The following is a 25,299-nucleotide window of genomic DNA, read 5'->3' on the forward strand; positions in this document are numbered from 1 at the left end:
GAGCCACAGGTGCCGAGACTAAATTAATTATATTTTTAAGAATTCAAAATCCCTGGATAAAATATAAAATCATGGTAATTCCATTTCAAATCAATGTACTTGTGAATGGCTCCAATTCTTTGGCCTTGTTTCTCCTACCAAAGTCACCATAATTGTTCAAGTGTAAAGAAAACCTAAGAATTAATTTTTTTTCTTTTTGAGACAGAGCCTCAAGCTGTCATCCTGGGTAGAGTGTCATGGCATCAAAGCTCACAGCAACCTCAAACTCCTGGGCTTAAGTGATTCTCTTGCCTCAGCCTCCCAAGTAGCTGGGACTACAGGCACCCGCTACAACACCCGGCTATTTTTTGGTTGTAGTTGTCATTGTATGGCAGGCCCGGGCCAGATTCGAACCTGCCAGCTCTGGTGTATGTGGCTGGCACCTTAGCTGCTTGAGCTACAGGAGCCACCAAGGATTAATTTTTTAAAAAGATTTATAAATCATTACGTTTATAAGAGAGTACAAACCAAGAAAGTAAATTTATTTAAACTACTAAAATAGTTTTTAAAGTCATTTACAGATCAGCTGCTACAATTATTTTTCCTGAAAGATATGTGACATATTTATTACTTTTAAATTACTTGGGTCACTGAAATATTTAATAAAACCATTTATTTTGCTATATAACATGTAGGTATAAAATAAGCTTCTTCAAAAACTGTTTTATAATCCTCCATAAAATAATATAATCTGACTTCTTTGTAGTCAGGAACAAATTACAATGAGGGGTATAAATTTATGAGTCCCAGTGGTAAGAAATTAGACCACTCCCATTACCAGATGTGGGACCCTCAAAGGGTAAATCATGAAGTTAACGACTGATTCTAAAAACAATATTTTCATTTAAAGGTTTATGGAAAATAATAAAAAAAAGGAGACTCTAGAAAAGAAGATTTTAAGAAAACTAAAGCAGTTGACAGATGAGAAGGCTCACAACTAAAATACATGGTAATATAGAAATACATTTATCATTCTTCATATGTGGTAAAGTTCACTATCTTGGCTTGAGGCACTCAATAACATTGATCACTGAGCATAGTAAATAAATCTAAAGATTTATATACATATAAAAATGTCTGTTATGGAGTGTTGTTAAAGGATTTAGACTCAACAAGTAGATAACTAGAAAATGAAATCTTCTTCAAAAGCCCAGGATAGCTAGATAACAGATAGTTTACCAATTCCTGAAACTGTATTTCTTAATTTAAAACAAAAGCTTCAAGATATATCCAAAATAAACTGTCTCAATTTACCTTCCTTAAGATTCAAGCAAACAAATATATTAACATGCTTTAAAAATCTTTGCAAGGACCAAGAATTTCTTCAAAGAAAAAAAAAATACTAACCTACATCTCAGTGCCTTACTGTAACATTTCATCTTGCAGACTTTTTTCTTCCTCTTACCTTCCTAATTACACAATTTCTTTCTTTTCCCTTGCTTCTTTTTCTCTGCCCTCCAACAACAAAAGAAAAGTCCACATACCTCTACATGACCTTTCATTACATTTGTTAAGTGGAAGCTGACTAAGGAACTCACCAACTAAGGTGTAAAAGGGAACATAATGGGAAAATCCACAGTTATATTTAGGAAGCTATCTTAATAATACAACAAACTTTGTGAGAAATCTAAGTTAAAAAGTTGGGAAGGTTCACAAGAAAGGAGCCTAAATCCCTCTTACTGGTTATAATATAGCGATAATGATTCAGCCCAGAATCAAAATTATTATCTATGGAACTGCATAGAATTTACACTCCCAAGATACCCTTAACATAACAATTCTCTCATGTAATAGACAATTAGGTTGAATAAATGACTTAGATGTTCCATGTTTAAAGAACCCAATTCCCTTTAAAAAGAAACTAGTTCTTTTAAAAAAGAGCTCTGAATCCTATCTCTGGTTAGAAAGTCCGAAAAATTCTCAGAACTTGAGACATGATTTTTTTTCTCACACCTTATAAGCAGATGCCTCTTTTCAGGGCATTTTCAGGTTGTACAGGTAGGACTAAGTGAGAAATACGACTCCAGAGCCCATTCAGTTTGTCTGGGTCCATATGATTGTAGGAATTAGGTGTATTAGAATTGGTGAACTTGACTTTGAGGAAATCTCTCACTTTTTCTTCAATTTCCTTTAGGCCAAGACTGGTTCCAAGTGTCTCTTCCTCCAGTAAAACAGTGAGGACTAAGGCTACATCTTTGAAGGCTGCATTTTCGTGGTCACAATATTTATAGAAGATCAGAGTAGAGCCTGCGGGCAGTGACTCGAAGCGGTGTACCACGGCTGCATTCTGGCCATTTTTGAATCCATTGCTCAGTTCCTGGTCTACCTCTAGTTTGACAGTATCACTGTCTTGAGCAGCTTTGCCTGCCCCATCAATCCGGATGGCACGGACACTCCGGAAGGAAGAATAAGCATCAGCAATCTGTTCACTCAGACATTTAAGTGCCTCTTCAGCATCTCGGGCAGCAGTGAGCAGCAAGACAGCAGGCTGAGGCCGAGGATGGGAGCTATTAAGATGTTTTTCCAGTAATGTTAGGCTCCTTTTCCATAGCTTCTCATCTTGACCTTGGTACTTACTCCTAAGTTGGTTCATCTGGTTCTGGAACTCCTGAACAGCAGCAGTGGTTTCTACTTCAGGAGTATAGAAGAACCAAAAACTCCCCAAGGCAAGAGGAGCTATTATGAAAAATGGCCACCACAACTTCATCTTGGCAAAAGAAGCATTTTTGGGTTGTCTAGTCAATTCTGGTCAGAAAAGAATAAATGACACATATAAATACCATTTTCTTAGATTCAAGGGTAAATGACTTTGAAAATCAGTATTTATCTTTATAAACATTAGCTAAAAGAGGAAGGATTTTAGAAAAAGGAACTGATAATTTCCTTTCTTAAAGAAAATAATTTATCATCTTTTCAAGAAAATTTCAATATCTATAGGTATCGAGGTATGTGTATAAATATACACCTGTCTCTTCAATGTAAAAATGATAGAAAGTATTCAAGGAAAAAGTAGCATTTAAACATATGAAATGGCATGATAGTTTATAAAGCAAAACTATTATTAATACTGTTAATAATTGGGAGAAAAATAGCATTAAAAGACACTTTTTTATTTTTTGTAGAGATAGAGTCTCACTTTACCGCCCTCCATAGAGTGCCATGATGTCACAGGACTCACAGCAACCTCTAACTCTTGGACTTACGCGATTCTCTTGCCTCAGCCTCCCGAGCAGCTGGGACTACAGGTGCCGGCCACAACGCCCGGCTATTTTTTGGTTGCAGTTTGACCAGGGCTGGGTTTGAACCCGCCACCCTCGGTATATGGGACCACCACCCTACTCACTGAGCCACAGGTGCCGCCCTAAAAGACACTTTTATAAAGTATTTTTTAACTTAGAAATCCAGCAGTTTACATTTCACATTTCACATGGCTAATTATTCAAGAAGGAATATTTCCTTCCTTCCTTCCTTCCTTCTTCCTCTCTCCCTCCCTTTCTTTTTTTTAAGAGACAAGGTCTTACTCTGTTATCCAGGCTGGAGGGCCTTGGTGCCATCACAGCCCACTGTACCCCCAAATTTGTGGGCTCAGGAGATCTTCCTGCCTCAGCCTTCTGAGTAACTGAGACTACAGACGCACACCACCATGCCCAGCTATTTTTTTCTTACTTTTGTAGAGATGGGGTATTGCTATGTTGCCAAGGCTGATCTTGAACTCCTGACCTCCCCAAGTGCTGGGATTGTTGGCGTGAGCTACCATGCCTGGCGAAGGCAGAATGTTTCTGCAGTATATAAAGGGATAAATAAAAGGATGCAATATAAGTGAACATCTTCCAGATCTTGTAATAGTTAGTTGTCCCTTTAGATTAATTACACTGATGCCTTTTTGTGGTATACAAGTTAACACTGGTAAAATTTAGTTTGCAACTTATCGCTAATTAGCCATGGCCAGTGCCTGTGGCTCAAACGGCTAAGGTGCCAGCCACATACACCTGAGCTGGACAGTTTGAATCCAGCCTGGGCCCGCCAAACAACAATGATGGCTGCAACCAAAAAGTTGCCAGGTATTGTGGCGGGCACCTATAGTCCCAGCTACTTGGGAGGCGGAGGCAGAAGAATCGCTTGAGCCCAGGAGTTGGAGGTTGCTGTGAGCTGTGATGCCATAGCACTCTACTCAGGATGACAGCTTGAGGCTCTGTCTCAAAAAAAAAAAAAAAAACACAAACAAAAAACATGGCCATAACAATATCAATTTACATTTATCTAGTACTTTTCAGTTTATAAAACACTTTTTCATATTCTGCTTCATTTAATCAGCTAATAATACAACAGTACAATACACTGATTTATTCATTGATTGCTCTAGGCTAATAACTGTACTAGGGACCTTTTTGGAATAACCTGCTCAAAGTGTGGTTCTGTGGTTATACCTCAAGATCCTATTTTAGGGTGAGTCCTTAAGGTTAAAGCTTTCCTAAGATGTTCTTTGACTTCTCCACTATGTAGACATTTGCACTGACGGTACAAAAACAATGGTGGGAAAAACTAAGGAGACTTAGCGCTACTCATAGGGCAGTCGCACTAAACCCTAATAGTGCAGCCATTGCATTTTCACTGCCATACGTGCAAGGTTTAAAAAAGAAGGCCAGTTTAATTCAAGACTGTCTTTCATGAAGCAGTTAAAGTTACTTATTGTATTAAATCTCAATGTTTGAGTAGGTTATCTTCTCAATATTTCATGTGGAGAAATGGCAAGTATGCATAAAGCACTTCTGCACAGCATGACGGTTATCTCAAGGAAAAGAACTTTGTGCAACTGAGCTGTAAAGCAACTAGTACTTTTTTAATGGAATACCACCATTTTTTTTTTTTTTTTTACTTGAAAGAACAAGTAAAACTATGATTAGTCAAACCTGTGTATTTGACAGACATTTCCATGAAAATGAACAAAGTGTGCCTGTTACCTCTAGGAAAACAATCGACAGTATTTGTCAATTACAAAATTTAAGCTTTCAAGTGAAAATCAGGATTTTACTAAAATTCTATCTGCCACTATAAACTTGATAGCTCCCAATATGGTATCAAATGTCTTGAGGTTGGTAGTGATAGTAACAAATGTGATCTTTTTATATTACAAATGTGTCAACATTTGGAAGATCTGCACATTTTAGTAAACCAGTCTCTTCCAAATGACCAGCCCATAATACTCCATTCAAAGTAAAAGAAAGACCAATTGACTTTAACTTTAATAGAGCTCAGGCAGCGCCTGTAGCTCAGTGGCTAGGGCGCTGGCCACATACACCGAGGCTGGCAGGTTCAAACTCAGCCCGGGCCAGCTAAACAACAATGACACTACAACAAAAAAATAGCCAGGTGTTGTGGCAGGCACCTGTAGTCCCAGCTACTTGGGAGGCTGAGGCAAGAGGATCGCTTGAGCCCAAGAGTTGGAGGTTGCTGTGAGCTGTGATACCACAGTACTCTACCGAGGGCAACACACTGAGACTCTTGTCTCAAAAAAAAAGTAATAGAGTTCAACAAGTTCATTAATAAAGTTTCAAATTTCATATTTCAAATATTATTAATAAACTTCCACTTGTTGAGTTTGGGAGAGTATCAAAAAAGAATATTCATAACTTCTAAAAAGGCTACTAAAATTCTTTACATTTTCATGAAACTAGATTTTCTGCAGATGCTTCAATCAAAATTAATAGTATAGGCCAGGTGTGATAGTTCACATCTGTAATCTTAGCAGTTTGGGAGGCTGAGGTGGAATGAGTGATTGAGGCCAGGATTTTGAGACCAGCCTGAGCAACATACCCCTGTCTCTACAAAAAATAAAAAAAACAAAAACAGTGGGGCATGGTGGTATACATCTATAACCCCAGCTACTTGCGATGCTGAGGTAGAAGTATCTTTTGAGCCTAGACATTTGAGCTTGCAGTGAGCTATGATGATGCCACTGTACTCTCTCCCTGGCAACAGAACAATAGATGGAGAGCCTGTCGCAAACAAATACACTGAAACAACTGAATGCAGAAGCAGATATGAAAATCCAGCTGTTTCACTCATTCATGCAGCCAGGCATTGAAGAGATCAGACAAAATGTAAAACATCATTCTTCTTACTAAAAACTTAAAAATAAATTAATACATACAAATTAATGCATATTTTTAATTTCTAATTAAGTATGAATAGGCATAAGCTTTTTTTATTAGAAACAGGGTCTCACTCTATCTCCCAGGCTGGGTTGCAGTTGTGTGACCACAGCTCATTGCAGCCTCAGACTCTTGGGTTCAAACAATATTCCTACTTCAACCTCATGAGTAGCCTGCATTACAGGTGTGTGCCACCATGCCTGGCTGGCTTTTAAAATTTTTTGTAGAGATGGGGTCTCGCCATGTTAGCCAGGATGGTCTCAAACTCCTGGGCTCAAATGATCCTCCTGCCTTGGTCTCACAAAGTGTCAGGATTACAAGTGTCATCTACCAGGCCTGGCCCCATATATATATTTTATATATGTGTGTGTGTGTGTGTGTGTATATATATATACAAATATATATATATATATATATATATATATATATATTTAATGCTTTTTGAGGTTCTTAGTAACTTTACTAGTGTAAAGGATTAGTAAGACAAAAATGTTTCAGAATCACTGTGAAGTTTATTTTCTTTTTTTTTTTTTGGTAGAGACAGAGTCTCACTTTATGGCCCTCGGTAGAGTGCCATGGCATCACACGGCTCACAGCAACCTCCAACTCCTGGGCTTAAGCGATTCTCTTGCCTCAGCCTCCCGAGTAGCTGGGACTACACGCGCCCCCCACAACGCCTGGCTATTTTTTGGTTGCAGTTCAGCTGGGGCCGGGTTTGAACCCGCCACCCTCGGTATATGGGGCCGGCGCCTTACCGACTGAGCCACAGGCGCCGCCCGAAGTTTATTTTCTTATACTCATTCAGGAAAATAAATATGCATAGAAAGTTTAAGAAACTTGCTCCAAGGTTATACAGGAGGTTAAGTGGCCCAATCTTAGTTCAAATACAGTTCTGTTAACTACAAAACCCATGGTTATCTCACTATGTCACTCTACGTGCTATCTTTTTTCTCATTCAGTAGGGGATTCACTCAGTACCAGTGGCTTTATTTACTCTTATTTTGGTCTATAGAAATAAAGTGAAGGAGAAAACCAGACGTTGCCTCATATAATTTGCCCACAGAGAATTTCCCTGCTAATAAAATATATACTTTTTTTCTGTGAATTGGTTAGCTATGATTCTTCAAATAGCATTAGTCATACTGCTGTCAAAAAATCTTTTTAAGCTGGGTGTGGTGGCTCACGCCTGTAATCACTTGAGGAGTGGGAGGATCACTCAGGAGTTCGAGCAAGCCATCTTTAAAAAAATAGAAAAATCAGCAGGCCATCATGGCACATGCCTATAGTCTCAGCTATTGGGAGGCTGAAGCAGGAGAATCACTTGAGCCCAGGAGGAGTTTGAGGTTGTTGTTAACTAGGTTGACACCACAGCACTCTAGCCTGGGTGACAGAGTAAGACTCTGTTTCGAAAACAAACACAAAAAACCCTTCTTAAACAATTATGGACCACCAATTTTAAAGACTCATTTAACAAATACCAAATAGACAAACTTACGTTGGGTAAAGGTTGATGGAGACTGGTTTCTAAACTCTGATTTCTGATTGCTGTCATCTAGAGTAAGAAAAGAATATTATCAACTTATGTTTTATAACTTGCATTTTTATTTCTAATAAAGAAGACAAAAATTTCACCAAGAAAAACAGAAGGCTGAGATCACCCAGAAGCAGAAGAAAAAGCAAACTATACCAGTGCCCACTAGACCTAAAGCTCCTTGAGACATAAGACCTATTTCCTTCATCAAGGCATATAGTGGTCTAGTACAAAGCAGACACTTAATATGTAGTTACGAGAGATTATATAATTATGTGACCCATAATTATATAATAGGATTGGTGAAACTTCTGGAATAAATTTAAGAGGACAAAGAAAATAGCACACCATAATAAAAGGAAATATACCATCTGAAAAACTGTCATATATTGAACTCTTGCCTGGTGAAGATGCTGTAAAGAGGGGAAAAAGGACAAAATGTGGATTACGGATTACTAAGCTATCAGGATAAGGTGTTTTGTTTTTTTTTTTTTTCTTTTTTTTTGTAGAGACAGAGTCTCACTTTATGGCCCTCGGTAGAGTGCCGTGGCCTCACACAGCAACCTCCAACTCCTGGGGCTTAAGCAATTCTCTTGCCTCAGCCTCCCGAGTACCTGGGACTACAGGCACCCGCCACAACGCCCTGCTATCTTTTGGTTGCAATTTGGCCGGGGCCGGGTTCGAACCCGCCACCCTCGGTGTATGGGTCCGGGGCCTTACCGACTGAGCCACAGGCGCCGCCCTGGGATAAGGTGTTTTTAACATAGAACTCAACCTTAAACTTCACTATATTCTACCTCAAACTAATTCAAATATTTCCTCTGAGGCTTCTTCTGACCATTTCAAATATTACCAATATTTTGTAAAAAAATCACATTAAAAAACTTCATCATTTCTGTTAATAGATGATTAAGTAATTCTGCTTTAGTTTTCTGGTTAAATAGAACTCAAAAATAATTTTTTTACAGCTCCATTAAATCTCTATTTCCATCATTATGTTAGAAAATAAATTGTCAGGGACTTAAATGAGACCCTAGAACAACTGTGCTTGATAGACGCATACAGAACACTCCATCCCAAAGATAAAGAATATACATTCTTCTCATTGCCCATGGAACATTCTCCAAAACTGATCATATCATAGGACACAAAACAAACCTCAGAAGAATCAAAAGAACTGAAATTTTACCTTGTATTTTCTCAGACCACAAGGCACTAAAGGTGGAACTCAACTCCAACAAAAACATTCAATCCCACACAAAGGCATGGAAAGAAAATAAATTCTCTCACATTATCACCTTTGGTAGAATGCCGTGGTGTCACAGCTCACAGCAACCTCCAACTCCTGGGCTTAGGCAATTCTCTTTCTTCAGGCCCCGGAGTAGCTGGGACCACAGGCGCCTGCCACAACGCCCGGCTATTTTTTTGTTGTTGTTGTTGCAGTTTGGCTGGGGCCGGGTTCGAACCAGCCACCCTGGGTATATGGGGCCTGTGCCCTACCCACTGAACCCATAGGTGCTGCCCTAAATTAAGAAGTATTCTAATGCTTCCCTTTTTCCCTTCATATTTTTTAGCATGCCAGCAGATTTTAACATCTAAGAGAGGAATGGAGGCACAGGGTTCTGAAAGTGAAGAGGCTGGGTTTTCTTATTCACATAACCTATATTTAATAGTACTGCCACCTATCACTTGTCTTGAATTTTATAACTTTTATATATATAAATGATTTTCCTGGTAGATACTCCTGGTATTCTGTCAACAGCTTTCATTTGAAGAACACTGGACTAAACTAGAGGACTGGCACTGCTTAGCACTGCTAAGACACAGGAGGAGCCTTCTTGGTCAAGTGACAAAACCCAAATAAGACAACATTAACTCTGAGAAGCATATTGTTTTTCAATGACTAATTTAGCTTAGGAAATTTCATTATTTTTAATTTTCTAATTTAGGTCATCAAAGTGATAACTGAAAAAACTAAAAAAACCTCAACCAAACAAAAAAACCCCAAACCCATCAGATAATGTTTATTTTGAATATCTTACTCTATGGCTACAAAGATCAAATGAGATAATATATGAAAATGGAGGCAGAAGGACGTGTTGAGGTTGGCATACCCATCATGACAGTAACTGCCATGGCTTCCAGTGCTTTGGCCAAACCTCAGATGTGTGGCCTCCTGGCCAGGCGCCTGCGGATTTCATGTTGGAGCATTTGCTGTATCCCTGGGGACTGCAGCTTTCTATAAGTTTATTGCGGTTAAACCAAGAAAGAAGGCATATGAAGATTTCTATAGAAAGTATGATTCTATGAAAGATTTTGAGGAGATGAGGGAGGCTGGTATCTTTCAGAGTGCAAAGTGATTCTGGAATATGAAGAATTACTTTGAGATGACTATATAGAAGTTTGTCACTGACTTACGTTCCTTTTATTTATGAGTGATAAAGTATTCATAAATTAAAAAAAAGAAAATCCTGTGAAGTGCTATTCTATGATGTTAATGATGAAGAATAGCTAAGTAATAATTATGTACCATCTGTAATGTTGATATAATTCATAGAACATAAACACTTAGCAGGCCAGACACAGCTGATACAGGACATTGTCTAAAAGGTAATCTCTATCCCTCTCACTAAAATTATTATAGACAGTAACAAAAACTCTGAAAAAAAAAATATTTTTAAAAGATAAAGCTCAGGGCGGCACCTGTGGCTCCGGCCCCATATTATTGGAGGTGGCGGGTTCAAACTAGCCCCGGCCAAAAAAAAAAAGATAAAGCTCAAGGGCAGTGCCCATAGCTCAGTGGGTAGGGTGCCACCCACATACACTGGGGCTGGCAGGCTCGAACCCAGTCTGGGCCTGCTAAAACAACAATGACAACTGCAACAAAAAAAAAAGTCAGCTGTTGTGGCAGGCACCTGTGGTCCTGGCTACTTGGGAGGCTGAGGCAAGAGAGTCGCTTAAGCCCCAGAGTCTGAGGTTGCTGTGAGCTGTGACGCCATTGTACTCTTTCGAGGGCAATAGCTTGAGACACTGTCTCAAAAAAAAAAAAAAAGATAAAGTTCAAGATTTTTCAGTTTAAAGAGTATGGTAACAATCACTTATAAAAGAGAGGGCATGAATCGCCATTATGTAATATTAATATTAATAATAAATAAGCATTAATAAGTATAGATACTGTTTACACATAAAAGCTCATTATAATAACATATTTATAGGCACTACTATCTCTAAAGCCAAGAAAATAGAGGATTACAAAGGTTAAATGAATTTACCAAGATTACTCAATTAGTAAGCAGAGCTAGGACTAGAAACCAAGAGGTCCAACTCCAAACTCTGTCTTTTCTCTATACCAACATGAGACAGATTTCAAAGTATGTATATTAATGATCTGACCTCTCCATACACATACATTCTTCCTTATTCTCACTGTTTCATCATCTGCCAAATAGGAAAAAGTAAAGACAGTGGTTCCAGCTTTCCTAAAATGTGAGGATGCAGTTGAAACCTGAACTGGCACTTGTCTGCCTAGGAACTGGTGCTCATACAGGATGACAAAAAGAATCTAAAGCCCCAGGTTCTTCAACACCCATATCTAAAAATGACTTTTTTTCTTAACAAAGCAGGCAGAAATACATAGTTAAGAAAATGAGATATGAAATTTAAATGCAAAGAATAAAATTAAAACATACTGGATTAAAGAGAAATAAAACCATTGCAGTCTTGGGTGGTGCTTGTGGCTCAGTTGGTAAGGTGCCAACTGGCCCCATATACCGAGGGTGGCGGGTTCAAACCCGGCCCCGGCTGAACTGCAACCAAAAAATAGCTGGGCGTTGTGGCGGGCGCCTGTAGTCCCAGCTACTCGGGAGGCTGAGGCAAGAGAATCGCTTAAGCCCAGGAGTTGGAGGTTGCTGTGAGCTGTGTGATGCCATAGCACTCTACCGAGGACCATAAAGTGAGACTCTGTCTCTACAAAAAAAAAAAAAACAAACCATTGCAGTCTTCGTCCATTTCCATTGAAAATATTTTCTTTTTATTCACTGTTCTATCTTAAAGTCCTCATGTGGTTAAAGGTTTAAAAACTTCTGTTACATGCACGTTTCTGGTACATTGCTTCTACATAATTCTAAAAGCTCAATGTAGTACCTATATATAGTAAGGTGGCCATCAAATGATGTACAACTATTTAAGCCTCAGTAAATACACTAAAGATAAAGTAGAAATGCAAACAGATAAAATACTAAAAATTATCTATCAATTTAGCAACTGAAAAGATCTATTTTTGCATTTCAATGAGATGTTCAATGTATTTTTGCTTCTGCATCGCAGTGTCTTATAACAGGAAATAGAAACCACGCCAATATTTTCTGATAATAATATGTACTAACTTCACTTATCTAGCAGTCATTTATCTGATACTAATTAATTACTCAGAATATATAGTTAAGAATTTAGAAATGATATCAGAACCCTCTGAGTTTTCCCCAATATATATAATAAAACCCATGCATTTTTACTTCCAGGAGTTCTCTCTTAGGTCTTCAAATTTTAATTTTAATGTTTGATTCTTGTTATAAACATAACTCTAACAGGCTAAATAACTGATACTTGGTTTACTAACTATGCAGGTCAGGAAGAGCAAATTAGAAGACGAAATGGTCTTCTAATAATAAGAACACACTCATAGGAATAAGAAATGATAGCCAACCAGGCAAGGCCAAGAAGCTATTTCAGTTTTAGACAGCTAAAGAACTTGCTTATATGTCGGATAAAATCTTACTGCTGAGAAAGAATGAATTGTGACCATTACTACTTTACTGATGTATGTCAGAGAAGTTATCTTGTCCAAGTAATCATTCCATGAGGAAGGGAAACAGGAGGGGGATTTGCATATTATTTAAACAAAAGTAAAGGATACTGGATAACCTTGAGAGCTATTGTGGTTAGATGAGTAAAGAAGGGATAGAGGTTAAAGGTCAGAATATGGAAGGTTTTTTTATGTGTAGTCAAAGTAAAATGTGGACACATTTCTACAGAAATTACGAGAGGAACTAAGTTCAAAGTACGATCACTGAGTTAAAAGTATGATCATTTCATCACATCAGTTTATGACATTTCTTAAATTCTGTGATATTTAATCCATCCTAAACCTAAACATGAAAAAACAATTTGTGGATTTCAGCCTTTATTTTGTAAAATAATTATTACGCAAAGATGCTCCAAGTTGTTACTTACACAAAATTTGCTAAAAACAAAACCCAGGTAAAGTCAAAAGAGCAGAATGTCATTATATACAGATTGTACTGCTGCTATACCTGACAACTTCTCAAGCCTAAACTCATCATCCACCGGTCTTTTTATATCACTATTAACATTCTATATCTAGCCCATCTGCTGCCAGTCTAAGCAAATGGAAATTACTAAACTAGTAATCATAGTTGTCTTTTATTAGTGAAATCCAAACAACCTAAATGCTTATCTGAAGAACTAAATTTTTTTTTTTTTTTGTAGAGACAGAGTCTCACTGTACCGCCCCGGTTAGAGTGCCATGACGTCACACGGCTCACAGCAACCTCTTGGGCTTATGCGATTCTCTTGCTTCAACCTCCAGCAGCTGGGAATACAGGTGCCCGCCACAACGCCCGGCTATTTTTTGGTTGCAGTTTGGCTGGGGCTGGGTTTGAACCCGCCACCCTCGGCATATGGGACTGGTGCCTTACCGACTGAGCCACAGGCACCGCCCAATTTTTTTTTTTTTTTTAATTAAGACAGAATCTCACTATGTCACCCTTGATAGAATGCCGTGGCATCATGGCTCACAGCAACCTCAAATTCCTGGGATCAAGTGATTCTCTTGCCTCAGCCTCCCAAGCAGCTGGGACTACAGGTGCTGGCCACAACACCCGGCTCTGTTTAGCAGGCCCAGGTTGGATTCAAACCCACCAGCCCCAGAGCATGTGGCTGGCACCCTAAACACTGAGCACCGGTACTCAGCCAAGAACTAAATATTTTTTATCATGAAACACACAATAAACAAACTTAAAATTATTTCAATAGAGATTTATCTACTTACTTTGATTCCTAGTCCTTATTCCTGCAGTTTGTTTAACCCATTCTTCAAAGTTTTTTTGATATCCTGAGCCTGAAGCAAATACATGTATCAAAATATCATTTTCCATACTTTGAAAGTTTATACTAAATAAACTTATATATACCTTGTGATATATAATAAGTTTATCAGAAAGGCAAAAAAAAGTAGGGAGGAAAATAATAAAAGCAATAGTTACAGAAGTAAAGGATAATTTTAAAGGATCATGTCAGTGAGGAGGAGTCACTTCCCGCAACAAAGCAGGTAGCCTTATCACCTTAATAAAGTATGTACAAGTCCTTTGCTCTGATGTATGGGAATGACTGAATTCAAAACATTACAGGCTCAGCACCCATAGCTCAGTGAGTAGGGCACCAGCCACATGCACCGAGGCTTTCAGATTTGAGTCTGGCCTGAGCCTGCTGAACAACAATGACAATTGCAACCAAAAAATAGCTGGGCATTGTGGCGGGCACCTGTAGTCCCAGCTACTGGGGAGGCTGAGGCAAGAGAATCACTTAAGCCCAGGAGTTTGAGGTTGCTGTGAGCTGTGACGCCACATCACTCTACGGAGGGCGACATAATGAGACTCTGTCTCAAAACAAACAAACAACAATCCACTCCCCCCCAACCCCCATTTCATTAGATGTTAATGTCATTTAAGGAGAAAAGTTACCCATTTATCCCTCCCACTGCTCTCTTTCTTGCTCTATTTAGAGATGGGGTTTCAGTCCTTTGCTCAGGCTGGAGTATAGTGGCTGGATCATAGCTCACTGCATCCCTAAACTCCTGGGCTCAAGCAAACGCCCCAGCCTCCCAAATAGCTAGGACTATAGGCTTATACCACCACACTTAGCTAACTTTTAAAATAGTTTTAGAGATGAGATCTCACTGTGTTGCCCAACTCAAGCCTCAAGCCATCCTCTCTCCTCAGCCTCCCAAGTAGATAGGATTACAGGCACAAGCCACTATACCCAGCTTTACTTTACTCTTGGAAACAAATTACTTGTGGTAAAACAGTCCCGAACACATTTCCACATCACAGAGTAGTTATCACATGTAGTACCGGTGTGTGGTATATTTTATTTTTATTATTATTTTTTCCTTTATTTATCTTATTATTAAATCATAGCTATGTATATTAATGCAATCACAGGGCACCAATACACTGGTTTTATAGACGGTTTGACACATTTTCATCACACTGGTTAACATAGCCTTCCTGGCATTTTCTTAGTTATTAAGACATTTACATTCTACATGTACTAAGTTTCACATATACCCTTGTAAGATGCACAACAGGTGTAATCCCAACAATCACCCTCCCTCCGCCCCCCTCCGCGCTCCCGCCCCTCCCTTTCCTCCTTCCCCCTATTCTTAGGTTATAACTGGGTTATAGCTTTCATGTGAAAGCCATAAATTAGTTTCATAGTAGGGCTGAGTACACTGGATACTTTTTCTTCCATTCTTGAGATACTTTACTAAGAGGAATATGTTCCAGCTCCATCCACGTAAACATGAAAGAGGTAAAGTCTCCATCTTTCTTTAAGGCTGCATAATATTCCATGGTGTACATATACCATGATTTATTAATCCATTCGTGGATCAATGGGCACTTGGGCTTCTTCCATGAATTAGCAATTATGAATTGGGCTGCAATAAACATTCTGGTACAAATATCTTTGTTATGATGTAATTTTTGGTCTTCTGGGTATATACCTAGTAGAGGAATTATAGGATTGAATGGCGGATCTATTTTCAGATCTCTAAGTGTTCTCCAAACATCTTTCCAAAAGGAATGTATTAATTTGCATTCCCACCAGCAGTGTAGAAGTGTTCCCTTTTCTCCACATCCATGCCAACATCTCTGGTCTTGGGATTTTGTGATATGGGCTAATCTTACTGGAGTTAGATGATATCTCAAAGTAGTTTTGATTTGCATTTCTCTGATGATTAAGGATGATGAGCATTTTTTCATATGTCTGTAGGCTTTGTGCCTGTCTTCTTCACAGATGTTTCTCTTCAAGTCCCTTGCCCAGCCTGCGATGGGATCACTTGTTCTTTTCTTGCTTATACGTTTGAGTTCTCTGTGGATTCTGGTTATTAAACCTTAGTCAGAGACATAACCTGCAAATATCTTCTCCCATTCTGAGGGCTGTCTGCTTGCTTTACTTACTGTGTTCTTGGCTGCGCAGAAGCTTTTTAGTTTGATCAGGTCCCAGTAGTGTATTTTTGAAGCTGCTTCAATTGCCCGGGGGGTCCTCCTCATAAAATACTCGCCCAGACTGATTTCTTCAAGGGTTTTCCCTGTACTCTCTTCTAGTATTTTTGTAGTTTCATGTCTTAAGTTTAAATCTTTAATGCAGTGAGAGTCTATCTTACTTAATGGTGAAAGGTGTGGGTCCAGTTTCAGTCTTCTACAGATTGCCAGCCAGTTCACCCAGCAGTGTGGTATATTTTAAAAAGGCAAAGAGTAAAATAGCTTAAAATCCTATCAGAACTTAAAGTTGGGAGAATAAGGCAAGGTTAGAATTTATTGACTGGATAATGAGAAGACAACCAATTACTTACTCAGTGCTGTAGCTCGCCTATTATAGGCTGTGAAGTCTTGACCTGAAACAGAAAACAGAGGTAAGATCACAGAATACCTGCAAATAAAACAAAAAGGTTGCATAGACATTTTGTTTATTGTAGATACTATTAAAAACACACACACACACACACACACACACACACACAAATGAAAGCAAAAACCACAAACCGCTTATCAGTTCCAAACATTTTTCTCCCTCTCTCTCTCCATACACACATGCACATACACACGCATGATACCAAAAAAATATATACACATTTTAAGAATGGAAAAAACTATATTAAAATTGTAATACTCGATATATTCTAATAATAAAAGATAAATACAAATCACCTTTGAGTACCTCCTGTAATTGCAGAAGTCAAATGTAACTTGAGTATTACCAATTTAGTATAGTTTTTTCCCTTCTTAAAATGTGTATACATTTTTTTGGCATGCTCATGTGGTTTTGAGTTTTAAACTTAAAAATTTTCAGAAATTAGACAAAGAGTTGTCTTTAGGAACATTATCATCAAAATAATGGCCAAATGTATTCAATGTTTACCAGCCATTGAGTATAATTTTACTTAATTGTCATACTTTATGTGGAGTATATTATTATATATATATTTATATATAAATATATATATATATATATATATTATTTTTTGCAGTTTTTGGCCAGGGCTGGGCTTGAACCTGCCACATCTGGCATATGGGGCCGGCGGCCCACTCTTTTGAGCCACAGGTGCTGCTCTATCCCTATATTTTTTTAAAAGAGAAAATCAAGGGTGGCGCCTGTGGCTCATTGAGTAGGGCGCCAGCCCCATATACCGAGGGTGATGGGTTCAAGCCCAGCCCCGGCCAGACTGCAACAAAAAAATAGCCGGGCGTTGTGGCGGGCGCCTGTAGTCCCAGCTGCTCGGGAGGCTGAGGCGAGAGAATCGCGTAGGCCCAAGAGTTAGAGGTTGCTGTGAGCCGTGTGACGCCACAGCACTCTACCCTCGGGCGGTACAGTGAGACTCTGTCTCTACAAAAAAAAAAAAAAAAAGAGAAAATCAAAATTGGCAATTTTCCCAAAACTGTATCTGAAAGTAGTAAGGCTGGCTCACCACCTGTGGCTAAGGCGCCAGCCACATACACCAGAGCTGGCGGGTTTGAATTCAGCCCAGGCCTGCCAAACAACAACTGCAACCAAAAAAAACAGATGGGCGTTGTGGTGGGCACCTGTAGGCCCAGCTACTTGGGAGACTGAGGCAAGAGAATTGCTTAAGCCCAGGAGTTTGAGGTTGCTGTGAGCTGTGATGCCACAGCACTGTACCCAGGGCAACAGCTTGAGACTCTGTCTCAAACAAACAGACACCCCTATGAGGTAGATAGATTTTAGAGTTTCTAAGGATCAAAGATTTAAAGTAAAATAGGGCAAACATAAAAGATAACTCAAAGAGTAATTTTCCACAAGTGCTTTTTTTATGTCAGCTGCTTATTCATTATGTGTCAGTTTATAGTCACTAACCCAGAACTTACTAAAAGCTAAAATTAAAAAAAATATATAGATATATAGATATATATGTGTGTGTGTACGTGAAATAGAAAACTAAGAACACAATGGTTATAAAACAGATATCCATGGGACTGCAAACTAATATAGCTTCTTTGGAAAAAAGTATGGATAATACACAAAGAACTCAAATTAGACCTCCTATTTGATCCCACAATCCCTCTATTAGATATCTATCCAGAAGACAAAAAGTCATTTTATCATAAGGACACAAGCATTAGATTGTTTATCGTAGCTCGTTTACAATCGCCAAGATGTGGAAGCAACCTAAATGCCCATCAATTCAGGAATGGATTGACAGCTGTGGTATATGCATACCATGGAATATAATTCAGCCATAAAAAGATGGTGACTTCACATCTTTTGTATTAACCTGGATGGACCTGAAACACATTCTTCTCAGTAAAGTACCATAAGAAGGGAAAAGCAATTATCCAATGTATTTAATACTAATATGAAGCCAGCAGATGATTTAATTCACGCCCACATAGGAGAAAAACTCATTTCAATTCATTTTGGGAGGAGGAGGAACGAAAGAGGGGGGAGTGGAGAGGAGAGTTTGTAGTGCTCCTACAGAAGGGGCACAATGTAGGGGTGTATGGCAGACCTTCTGGGTGTAGGATATAGCTACAAAAGGAACTCTACCTAACAAATTCAAATATTGTGATTTGGTTTTTTGTACCCTCACATTAACCTGAAATAAATAAATACCCCAGAACCATATTCCGTTATTACTAAATACCAGAATATCCTAAATGAAAATAAAAGACATGTGGTAAATTAAAACTCACCAATTTCTCTTAAAAAAAATATATAACAGATATCCAAAGACTTTTTCTTTCTTTTTTTTAGAGACAGAGTCTGACTTTATTGCCCACGGTAGAGGGCCATGGCATCATAATTCACAGCAACCTCCAACTCTTGGGCTTAGGTGATTCTCTTGCCTTAGCCTCCCAAGTAGCTGGGACTACAGGCACCTGCCACAATGCCCAGCTAATTTTTTGTTGCAGTTTGTCTGGGGTCAGGTTCAAACCCGCCACCCTTGGTATATGGGGCCAGCACCCTACTCACTGAGCCACAGGCACCGCCCGAATTTTTCTTTTTCTTTTTTTTTTTGTAGAGACAGAGTCTCACTGTACCGCCCTCGGGTAGAGTGCCGTGGCGTCACACGGCTCACAGCAACCTCCAACTCCTGGGCTTACGCAATTCTCTTGCCTCAGCCTCCCGAGCAGGTGGGACTACAGGCGCCCGCCACAACGCCCGGCTATTTTTTTGTTGCAGTTTGGCCGGGGCTGGGTCCGAACCCACCACCCTCGGCTTATGGGGCCGGTGCCCTACTCACTGAGCCACAGGTGCCACCCCCGAATTTTTCTTTTAAAACAAGTGATGTGGAAGAAAAAAATTTTTTCTTGAAAATTTTACATACAAAGATATTTCCAGTTGGTTAATAATTAAGCCCAATTCTGAGGGACTTGATTTAAAAATGGAAAAAGAAAAAAAACGGTAAAACAGAAAACAATAAAGTAAAAGAGAAATGTCGCCAATGATTCTATCATTCTGAGCAAATCATTCTTAGCATTTTAGTAATTACTTTCCAATTTATTTTTGTTACATTTTTTCAACATTTGATCATGCATATTTTCAAAGTTAGTTGTAAGCTAAGTTGTAAAACATTTATGATGAATACTCATATACCCACTACCTACCTTACCTTTAACTTTTCACTATATGTGCTTTACCACTTATTTATTTATCCTTCCAAACTTTTGTAATAGAGTTGAAATCATACTACATAAAATATTTTATGTCTTCCCAGAAGCAGACCTTATTAGTCTCTTAAACTAAAAACAATCAATCCATTTATATTGTAAGCAAGGACATTCAACAAATCACAAAAAGCAGTAGTGTTTTTTATGTGTGTTTTAAATTAAAATTCTGGCTTGGGTATAGAGAAGAATAACTTAAGAGGTAGATATTGGTGAGCTTTTTTTAGTACAGTATTGATTACCACTCCTTTTTAATATTTATATAAAATTGCAAAAGAGGATCTTCAAAAATAAAGAACAGTATTTGACCAGGCCAACAGGTAGATCTGTATATATGGATTTACTTACTTTGTGATGACTGCCAAAATGACTCTTGATATTGACTAGATGACCTACTGATTTGATCTAAAAAGTTAAAAAAAATACTGTATTATAAATCATATTTAACCTTTAAATTTACATTTTACAGAATAATGAGTACTTAATCAAAAGAGCAAAAATATTCAGATAAATCCAGGGAATCCAATACTCAGGTGCATAATTAATTTAAAACATAATTTCTAAAGAGTCTCAGCACATCTAAAAAATTAAAGATTTTTTTAAAGACAAAAATGTGGCTGGGCATGGTGGCTCATGCCTGTAATCCTAGCACTCTGAGAGGCAGATGCAGGTGGATTTTTTGAGCTCAGGAGTTCAAGATCAGCCTGGGCAAGAGTAAAACCTTGTCTCTAAAAAAACAGCTGGGTGTTGTGGCAGGTGCCTATAGTCACAACTAAAGCAAAGAGCATTGAGCTAAAGCCCAAGAGTTTGAGGTTGCTGTGTGCTATGATGCCACGGCACTCTACTGAGTGCAACAAAGACTCTGATTCAAAAAAAAAAGAAAAAGAAAAAAATGTAAGATACGGAAAATGGCATGAGGTAAGCAAATAATGAACTTTGAGTTTTGGGGAAAATTTTGAAAAGCTTACAACAATGGATCTTCTTGAAATCATTAATTTCCATTTTGCCTTAAATTTTTCCTACATTTGGGCAATACATTATACATTTTAGTCTCCTTTTCTTAAACATTTTTCTCCATATAAAAGTAGAATTTATAGGGCGGCACCTGTGGCTCAAAGGAGTAGGGCGCCATCCCCATATGCTGGAGATGGTGGGTTCAAACCCAGCCCTGGCCAAAAACTACAAAAAAAAAAAAAAAAAGTAGAATTTATAACTAGATTTGTTTACAGGTAATCTTTTAGAATCAGAAGCATTTAACACATAAAGGTATAGTAACAATAAATTACACATTTTAGTCTCCTTTTAAACATTTTTCTCCATATAAAAGTAGAATTTATAATTTGATTTGTTTACAGGTGGTCAAATTGCTATTTTAGAAACAGAAGCATTTGACACATAAAGGTATAGCTGCTAAATATTTTTGGTAGTATACCACTACCACTAAAAAATTCTGAGTATCAATCACTGAAACATTTTTCTAACTGAAATAAAACAGAAATAAAAAAATAAATGTACATAAAATTCTATTACATTTTTCCTGTGTGCTAATGGATCTTCTTGAACCTCTTTGGTAATGACTGGCTCACATAACCTAGTGAGATCAATATTCTTTTTTTTTTTTGAGACAGGGTCTCACTATGTCACCCTCAGTAGAGGGCCATGGCGCCACAGCTCACAGTAACCGCCAACTCTTGGGCTGAAGCGATTCTCTTGCTTCAGCCTCCCAAGTAGCTAGGACTACAGGCACCCGCCACAATGCCTGGCTATTTTTTTAATGTAGTTGTCATTGTTGTTTAGGGGTTTGGGCTGGGTTCAAACCCACCCACCTCAGTGTATGTGGCCGGTGCCCTATCCACTGAGCTATGGGCACCGCCCTGTGAAATCAGTGTTCTTAATATGTCTCAACATTTTGTTCTTTAGCTAGAGTTTTCTTCTGCATGTGGATATGTATGCTTCAATAATGACACAAGAACTTACTAGCTTTTTTTTTTGAGACAGAGACTTTGTCGCCCTCAGTACAGTGTCCTAGCATCACAGCTCACAGCAAACTCAAACTCTTGGGCTCAAGTGGTTCTCTTGCCTCAGCCTCCCAGGTAGTTGGGACTACAGGTGCCTGTCACAACACTTGGCTATTTTTAGAGAGGAGGTCTCGCTTTGCCTCAGGCTAGTCACAAACCTGTGAGCTCAGGCAATTTACCAGCCTCGGTCTCCCCGAGTGCTAGGATTACCGGCGTGAGCCACTGTACCTGGCAACTTATTAGAATTCAAAAGGGATCACAGGACCTATGATTTATGTAGGTACAAATAGCTGTATGCTGGCAGCAAAGTATTGGTTATATGAATGAATGAACAAGTCTTTAATTTTCAAAGCCTTATGTGTATATACATATAAGTAATAACAACACAATTTGTTTACCACGTGCCAGTCATTTTCTAAATACTTTGCATATATGAATTAACTTAATCCTTACAACAACCCAGATGAGGAGACTAAGGAACACAGAAGTGTGGAGGATTTAAACTCAGGGAATCTGGCTCCAGATCCCAGGTTCTTAACTATGATGCTAGACTGTTATGTATCTTCTTTTAAGACATCTATATCAAGAAACAATGGGGAAAATGAGGAGGGATAGGAAATATACAGAATACCAAATACAATACTCATAAAGCAAGCTTATGGGCTTAATTTTAAACTGGAATGATAAAATAAAACATAGGAATTACAAAAATTCTCAGGGGGTGGTGAGGGGAAATGGAGAGTTACTTTTCTGCAGGATTGAATTATAAAATTACTCATTATTTACAGAGTTTACAAATTTATTTAGTATTATCTTAAGCCTCAAATTGGTATTTTTCTCTTTTCAGTAAACTCTTTCATTGAATAAAGATAAATTCACAGGAACAATCAGAAACTGTTAATCTTTTTTTTTTTTTTTTTTGTAGAGACAGAGTCTTACTTTATCACCCTTAGTAGAGTGCCAGTGGCGTCACACAGCTCACAGCAACCTCCAATTCCTGGGCTTCGGTGATTCTCTTGCCTCAGCCTCCCAAGTAGCTGGGACTACAGGTGCCCGCCACAGCACCTGGCTTTTTTTTTGTTGCAGTTTTGCCAAGGCCGAGTTTGAACCGGCCACCCTCGGTATATGAGGCCGGTGCCCTACTCACTGAGCCACAGGCGCTGCCCCAGAAACTGTTAGTTATTAATTTGGTGTAAATTAGAACAATCTAGAGATAAAAGTAGTTATCTAATTATATTAAAACTTCCTAATAGCTAAGTAACACTTTTGATAGTATAGTGAGTCCCAATGCCAATGTGATCAGTTCCTCTACCAAATTCAGAATAACTCTACTTAAAAAAAAAATACTACATATACTTTTCTTTTAATATTTATTAAAATTATTGATTCCATGTATATATCTGATTAGTAATATGTCATCATAAGGCTAAACAAATATGGCCTGCTTTTTTTTATTTACGAAAAATAAGATATTTTTGTATTCAAGAGTTATTTGTGGCTAGGCACAGCGGCTCACTCCTGTAATCCCAGCACTGAGGCTGAAACAGAATGGGAGGATCACTGAGGCTGAAATGGAGTGGGAGGATCACCTGAGGCCAGGAGTTCAAGATCAGACTGAGCAAAATCAAGGCCACTACCTTTATAAAAAAGAAAAATTAACAGGGCATGGTGTCAAGTACCTACAGTCCCAAATGCTCAGAAGGCTGAGGCAGGTGGACTTCAGTCCAGGAGTTTGAGATTGCAGTGAGCTATGATCACACCACTACACTCCACTACACTCCACTCCACTACACCACTACACTCCAGCCTGGGAGACCCTATCTCAAATATATATCTCAAGAAGAATTACTTCATCTTGGCGCCTATAGCTCAGTGGCTAGGGCACCAGCCACATACACCAGCGCTGGTGGGTTCAAATTCAGCCTGGGCCTGCCAAACAACAATGACAACTACGACCAAAAAATAGCCGGTATTGTGGCAGGCACCTGTAGCTGCAGCTACTTGGGAGGCTGAGGCAAGAGAATGGCTTAAGCCCAAGAGTTTGAGGTTGCTGTGAGCTGTGACGCCATGGCACTCTACCTAGTGTGACAGTTTGAGATTCTGTTTCAAAAAAAAGAAAACAGAAGAATTATTTCTTGTTTTTAATAAAAATTTTAAAGTATTTTTTTTTTTTTTTTTGTAGAGACAGAGTCTCACTGTACCGCCCTCGGGTAGAGTGCCGTGGCGTCACACAGCTCACAGCAACCTCTAACTCTTGGGCTTATGCGATTCTCTTGCCTCAGCCTCCCGAGCAGCTGGGACTACAGGCGCCTGCCACAACGCCCGGCTATTTTTTTGTTGCAGTTTGGCCGGGGCTGGGTTTGAACCCGCCACCCTCGGCATATGGGGCCGGCACCCTACTCACTGAGCCACAGGCGCCGCCTTTAAAGTATTTTTTTAAAAAAGAAATTCACAAGGGGCGGCGCCTGTGACTCAAAGGAGTAGGGTGCCGGCCTCATATGCTGGAGGTGGTGGGTTCAAACCTAGCCCTGGCCAAAAACTGCAGAAAAAAAAGAAATTCACAAAGTATCTTTATATTTTAACTAAAAAGATAGCTCCTATGAGAAGAGTCCTATGTATATAAAGCAATCTTACCTCCAGACTCATCGGAATCCATGGATTTGACATTAACAGTAGTGACATCACTGTCAGAGGTGTCTTGATCATCTTCTCCAGTTTCCACTAAAGGGAGTAAACAGTATACTAGTATACCCTTTGTTCTAATGCTTAAAAGATCTAAATTTAAAAAACAAATAATTCAGGGCGGCGCCTGTGGCTCAGTGAGTAGGGCGCCAGCCCCATATGCCGAGGGTGCGGGTTCAAACCCAGCCCCGGCCAAACTGCAACAGAAAAATAGCCGGGTGTTGTGGCGGGCGCCTGTAGTCCCAGCTGCTTGGGAGGCTGAGGCAAGAGAATCGCTCTAAGCCCAAGAGTTAGAGGTTGCTGTGACGCTACAGCACTCTACCCGAGGGCGGTACAGTGAGACTCTGTCTCTACGGAAAAAAAAACACAAATAATTCAACATTAAATAAAGGCTTTTTAATTAAAATACAGTGGAACCTCCATAGCTAACCACCACCCTACATTGATCATCTCCATAGGTTGACCTACTTTTTATAGACCAGACATGCACTGCGTGTATTAATCAGTACAGTAGGCCTAGTTCCTTACGTTGACCACCTCTGTATTTTGACCATTTTATTATAGGCCCTTGGGTGGTCAGAGGTTCTACTATATTCAGGCTAATATCTAAAAGACTATAGTCTGAGGCTTTAACATAGAGTCAAAAATTAAGAGACAATCATTAAAGAATGGAAAAATTCTAGTTTATAGAGAGGAAAACTACACAGTGTGTAGTTAAATTCAGACAAAAATTAATGTATATCTTACTTAAAGCATTTGTAGGTATATATATGTTGTGGAGAGGTAGTGTATACATATCCACACACAAACATTTTATTATGCAGGCAACTAATCCCAGATTATGCCAGGCTTAAAGATGAACTAAATTTTACTCCTGAACTTTTCTTACACAT

The 25,299-nt window shown here is 38.8% G+C and overlaps 1 protein-coding gene across 6 annotated transcripts in view; it reads right to left on the reverse strand.

Annotated features, from left to right (window-relative positions):
* Positions 1 to 500: 500 nt before the first annotated feature.
* Positions 501 to 25,299, reverse strand: part of TOR1AIP1 (torsin 1A interacting protein 1) — a 42,285-nt gene continuing 17,486 nt past the window's right edge. For 2 of the 6 annotated variants that reach the window (XM_053604414.1, XM_053604413.1), the window contains 7 exons: positions 24,359 to 24,445; positions 20,055 to 20,111; positions 16,379 to 16,420; positions 13,793 to 13,861; positions 8,091 to 8,135; positions 7,687 to 7,743; positions 501 to 2,784 (listed from right to left, as the gene is read on the reverse strand). In XM_053604414.1, coding sequence (XP_053460389.1) covers positions 1,994 to 2,784; positions 7,687 to 7,743; positions 8,091 to 8,135; positions 13,793 to 13,861; positions 16,379 to 16,420; positions 20,055 to 20,111; positions 24,359 to 24,445 — 1,148 coding nt within the window. In that variant the 3' untranslated portion in view covers positions 501 to 1,993. The remainder of the gene's footprint in view (positions 2,785 to 7,686; positions 7,744 to 8,090; positions 8,136 to 13,792; positions 13,862 to 16,378; positions 16,421 to 20,054; positions 20,112 to 24,358; positions 24,446 to 25,299) is intronic. The other 4 variants (XM_053604417.1, XM_053604415.1, XM_053604416.1 and 1 more) reach the window with 3 other exon arrangements.

This window comes from Nycticebus coucang, chromosome 10 (genome assembly GCF_027406575.1).
Source record: "Nycticebus coucang isolate mNycCou1 chromosome 10, mNycCou1.pri, whole genome shotgun sequence".
Classification (NCBI taxonomy): Eukaryota; Metazoa; Chordata; class Mammalia; order Primates; family Lorisidae; genus Nycticebus; species Nycticebus coucang.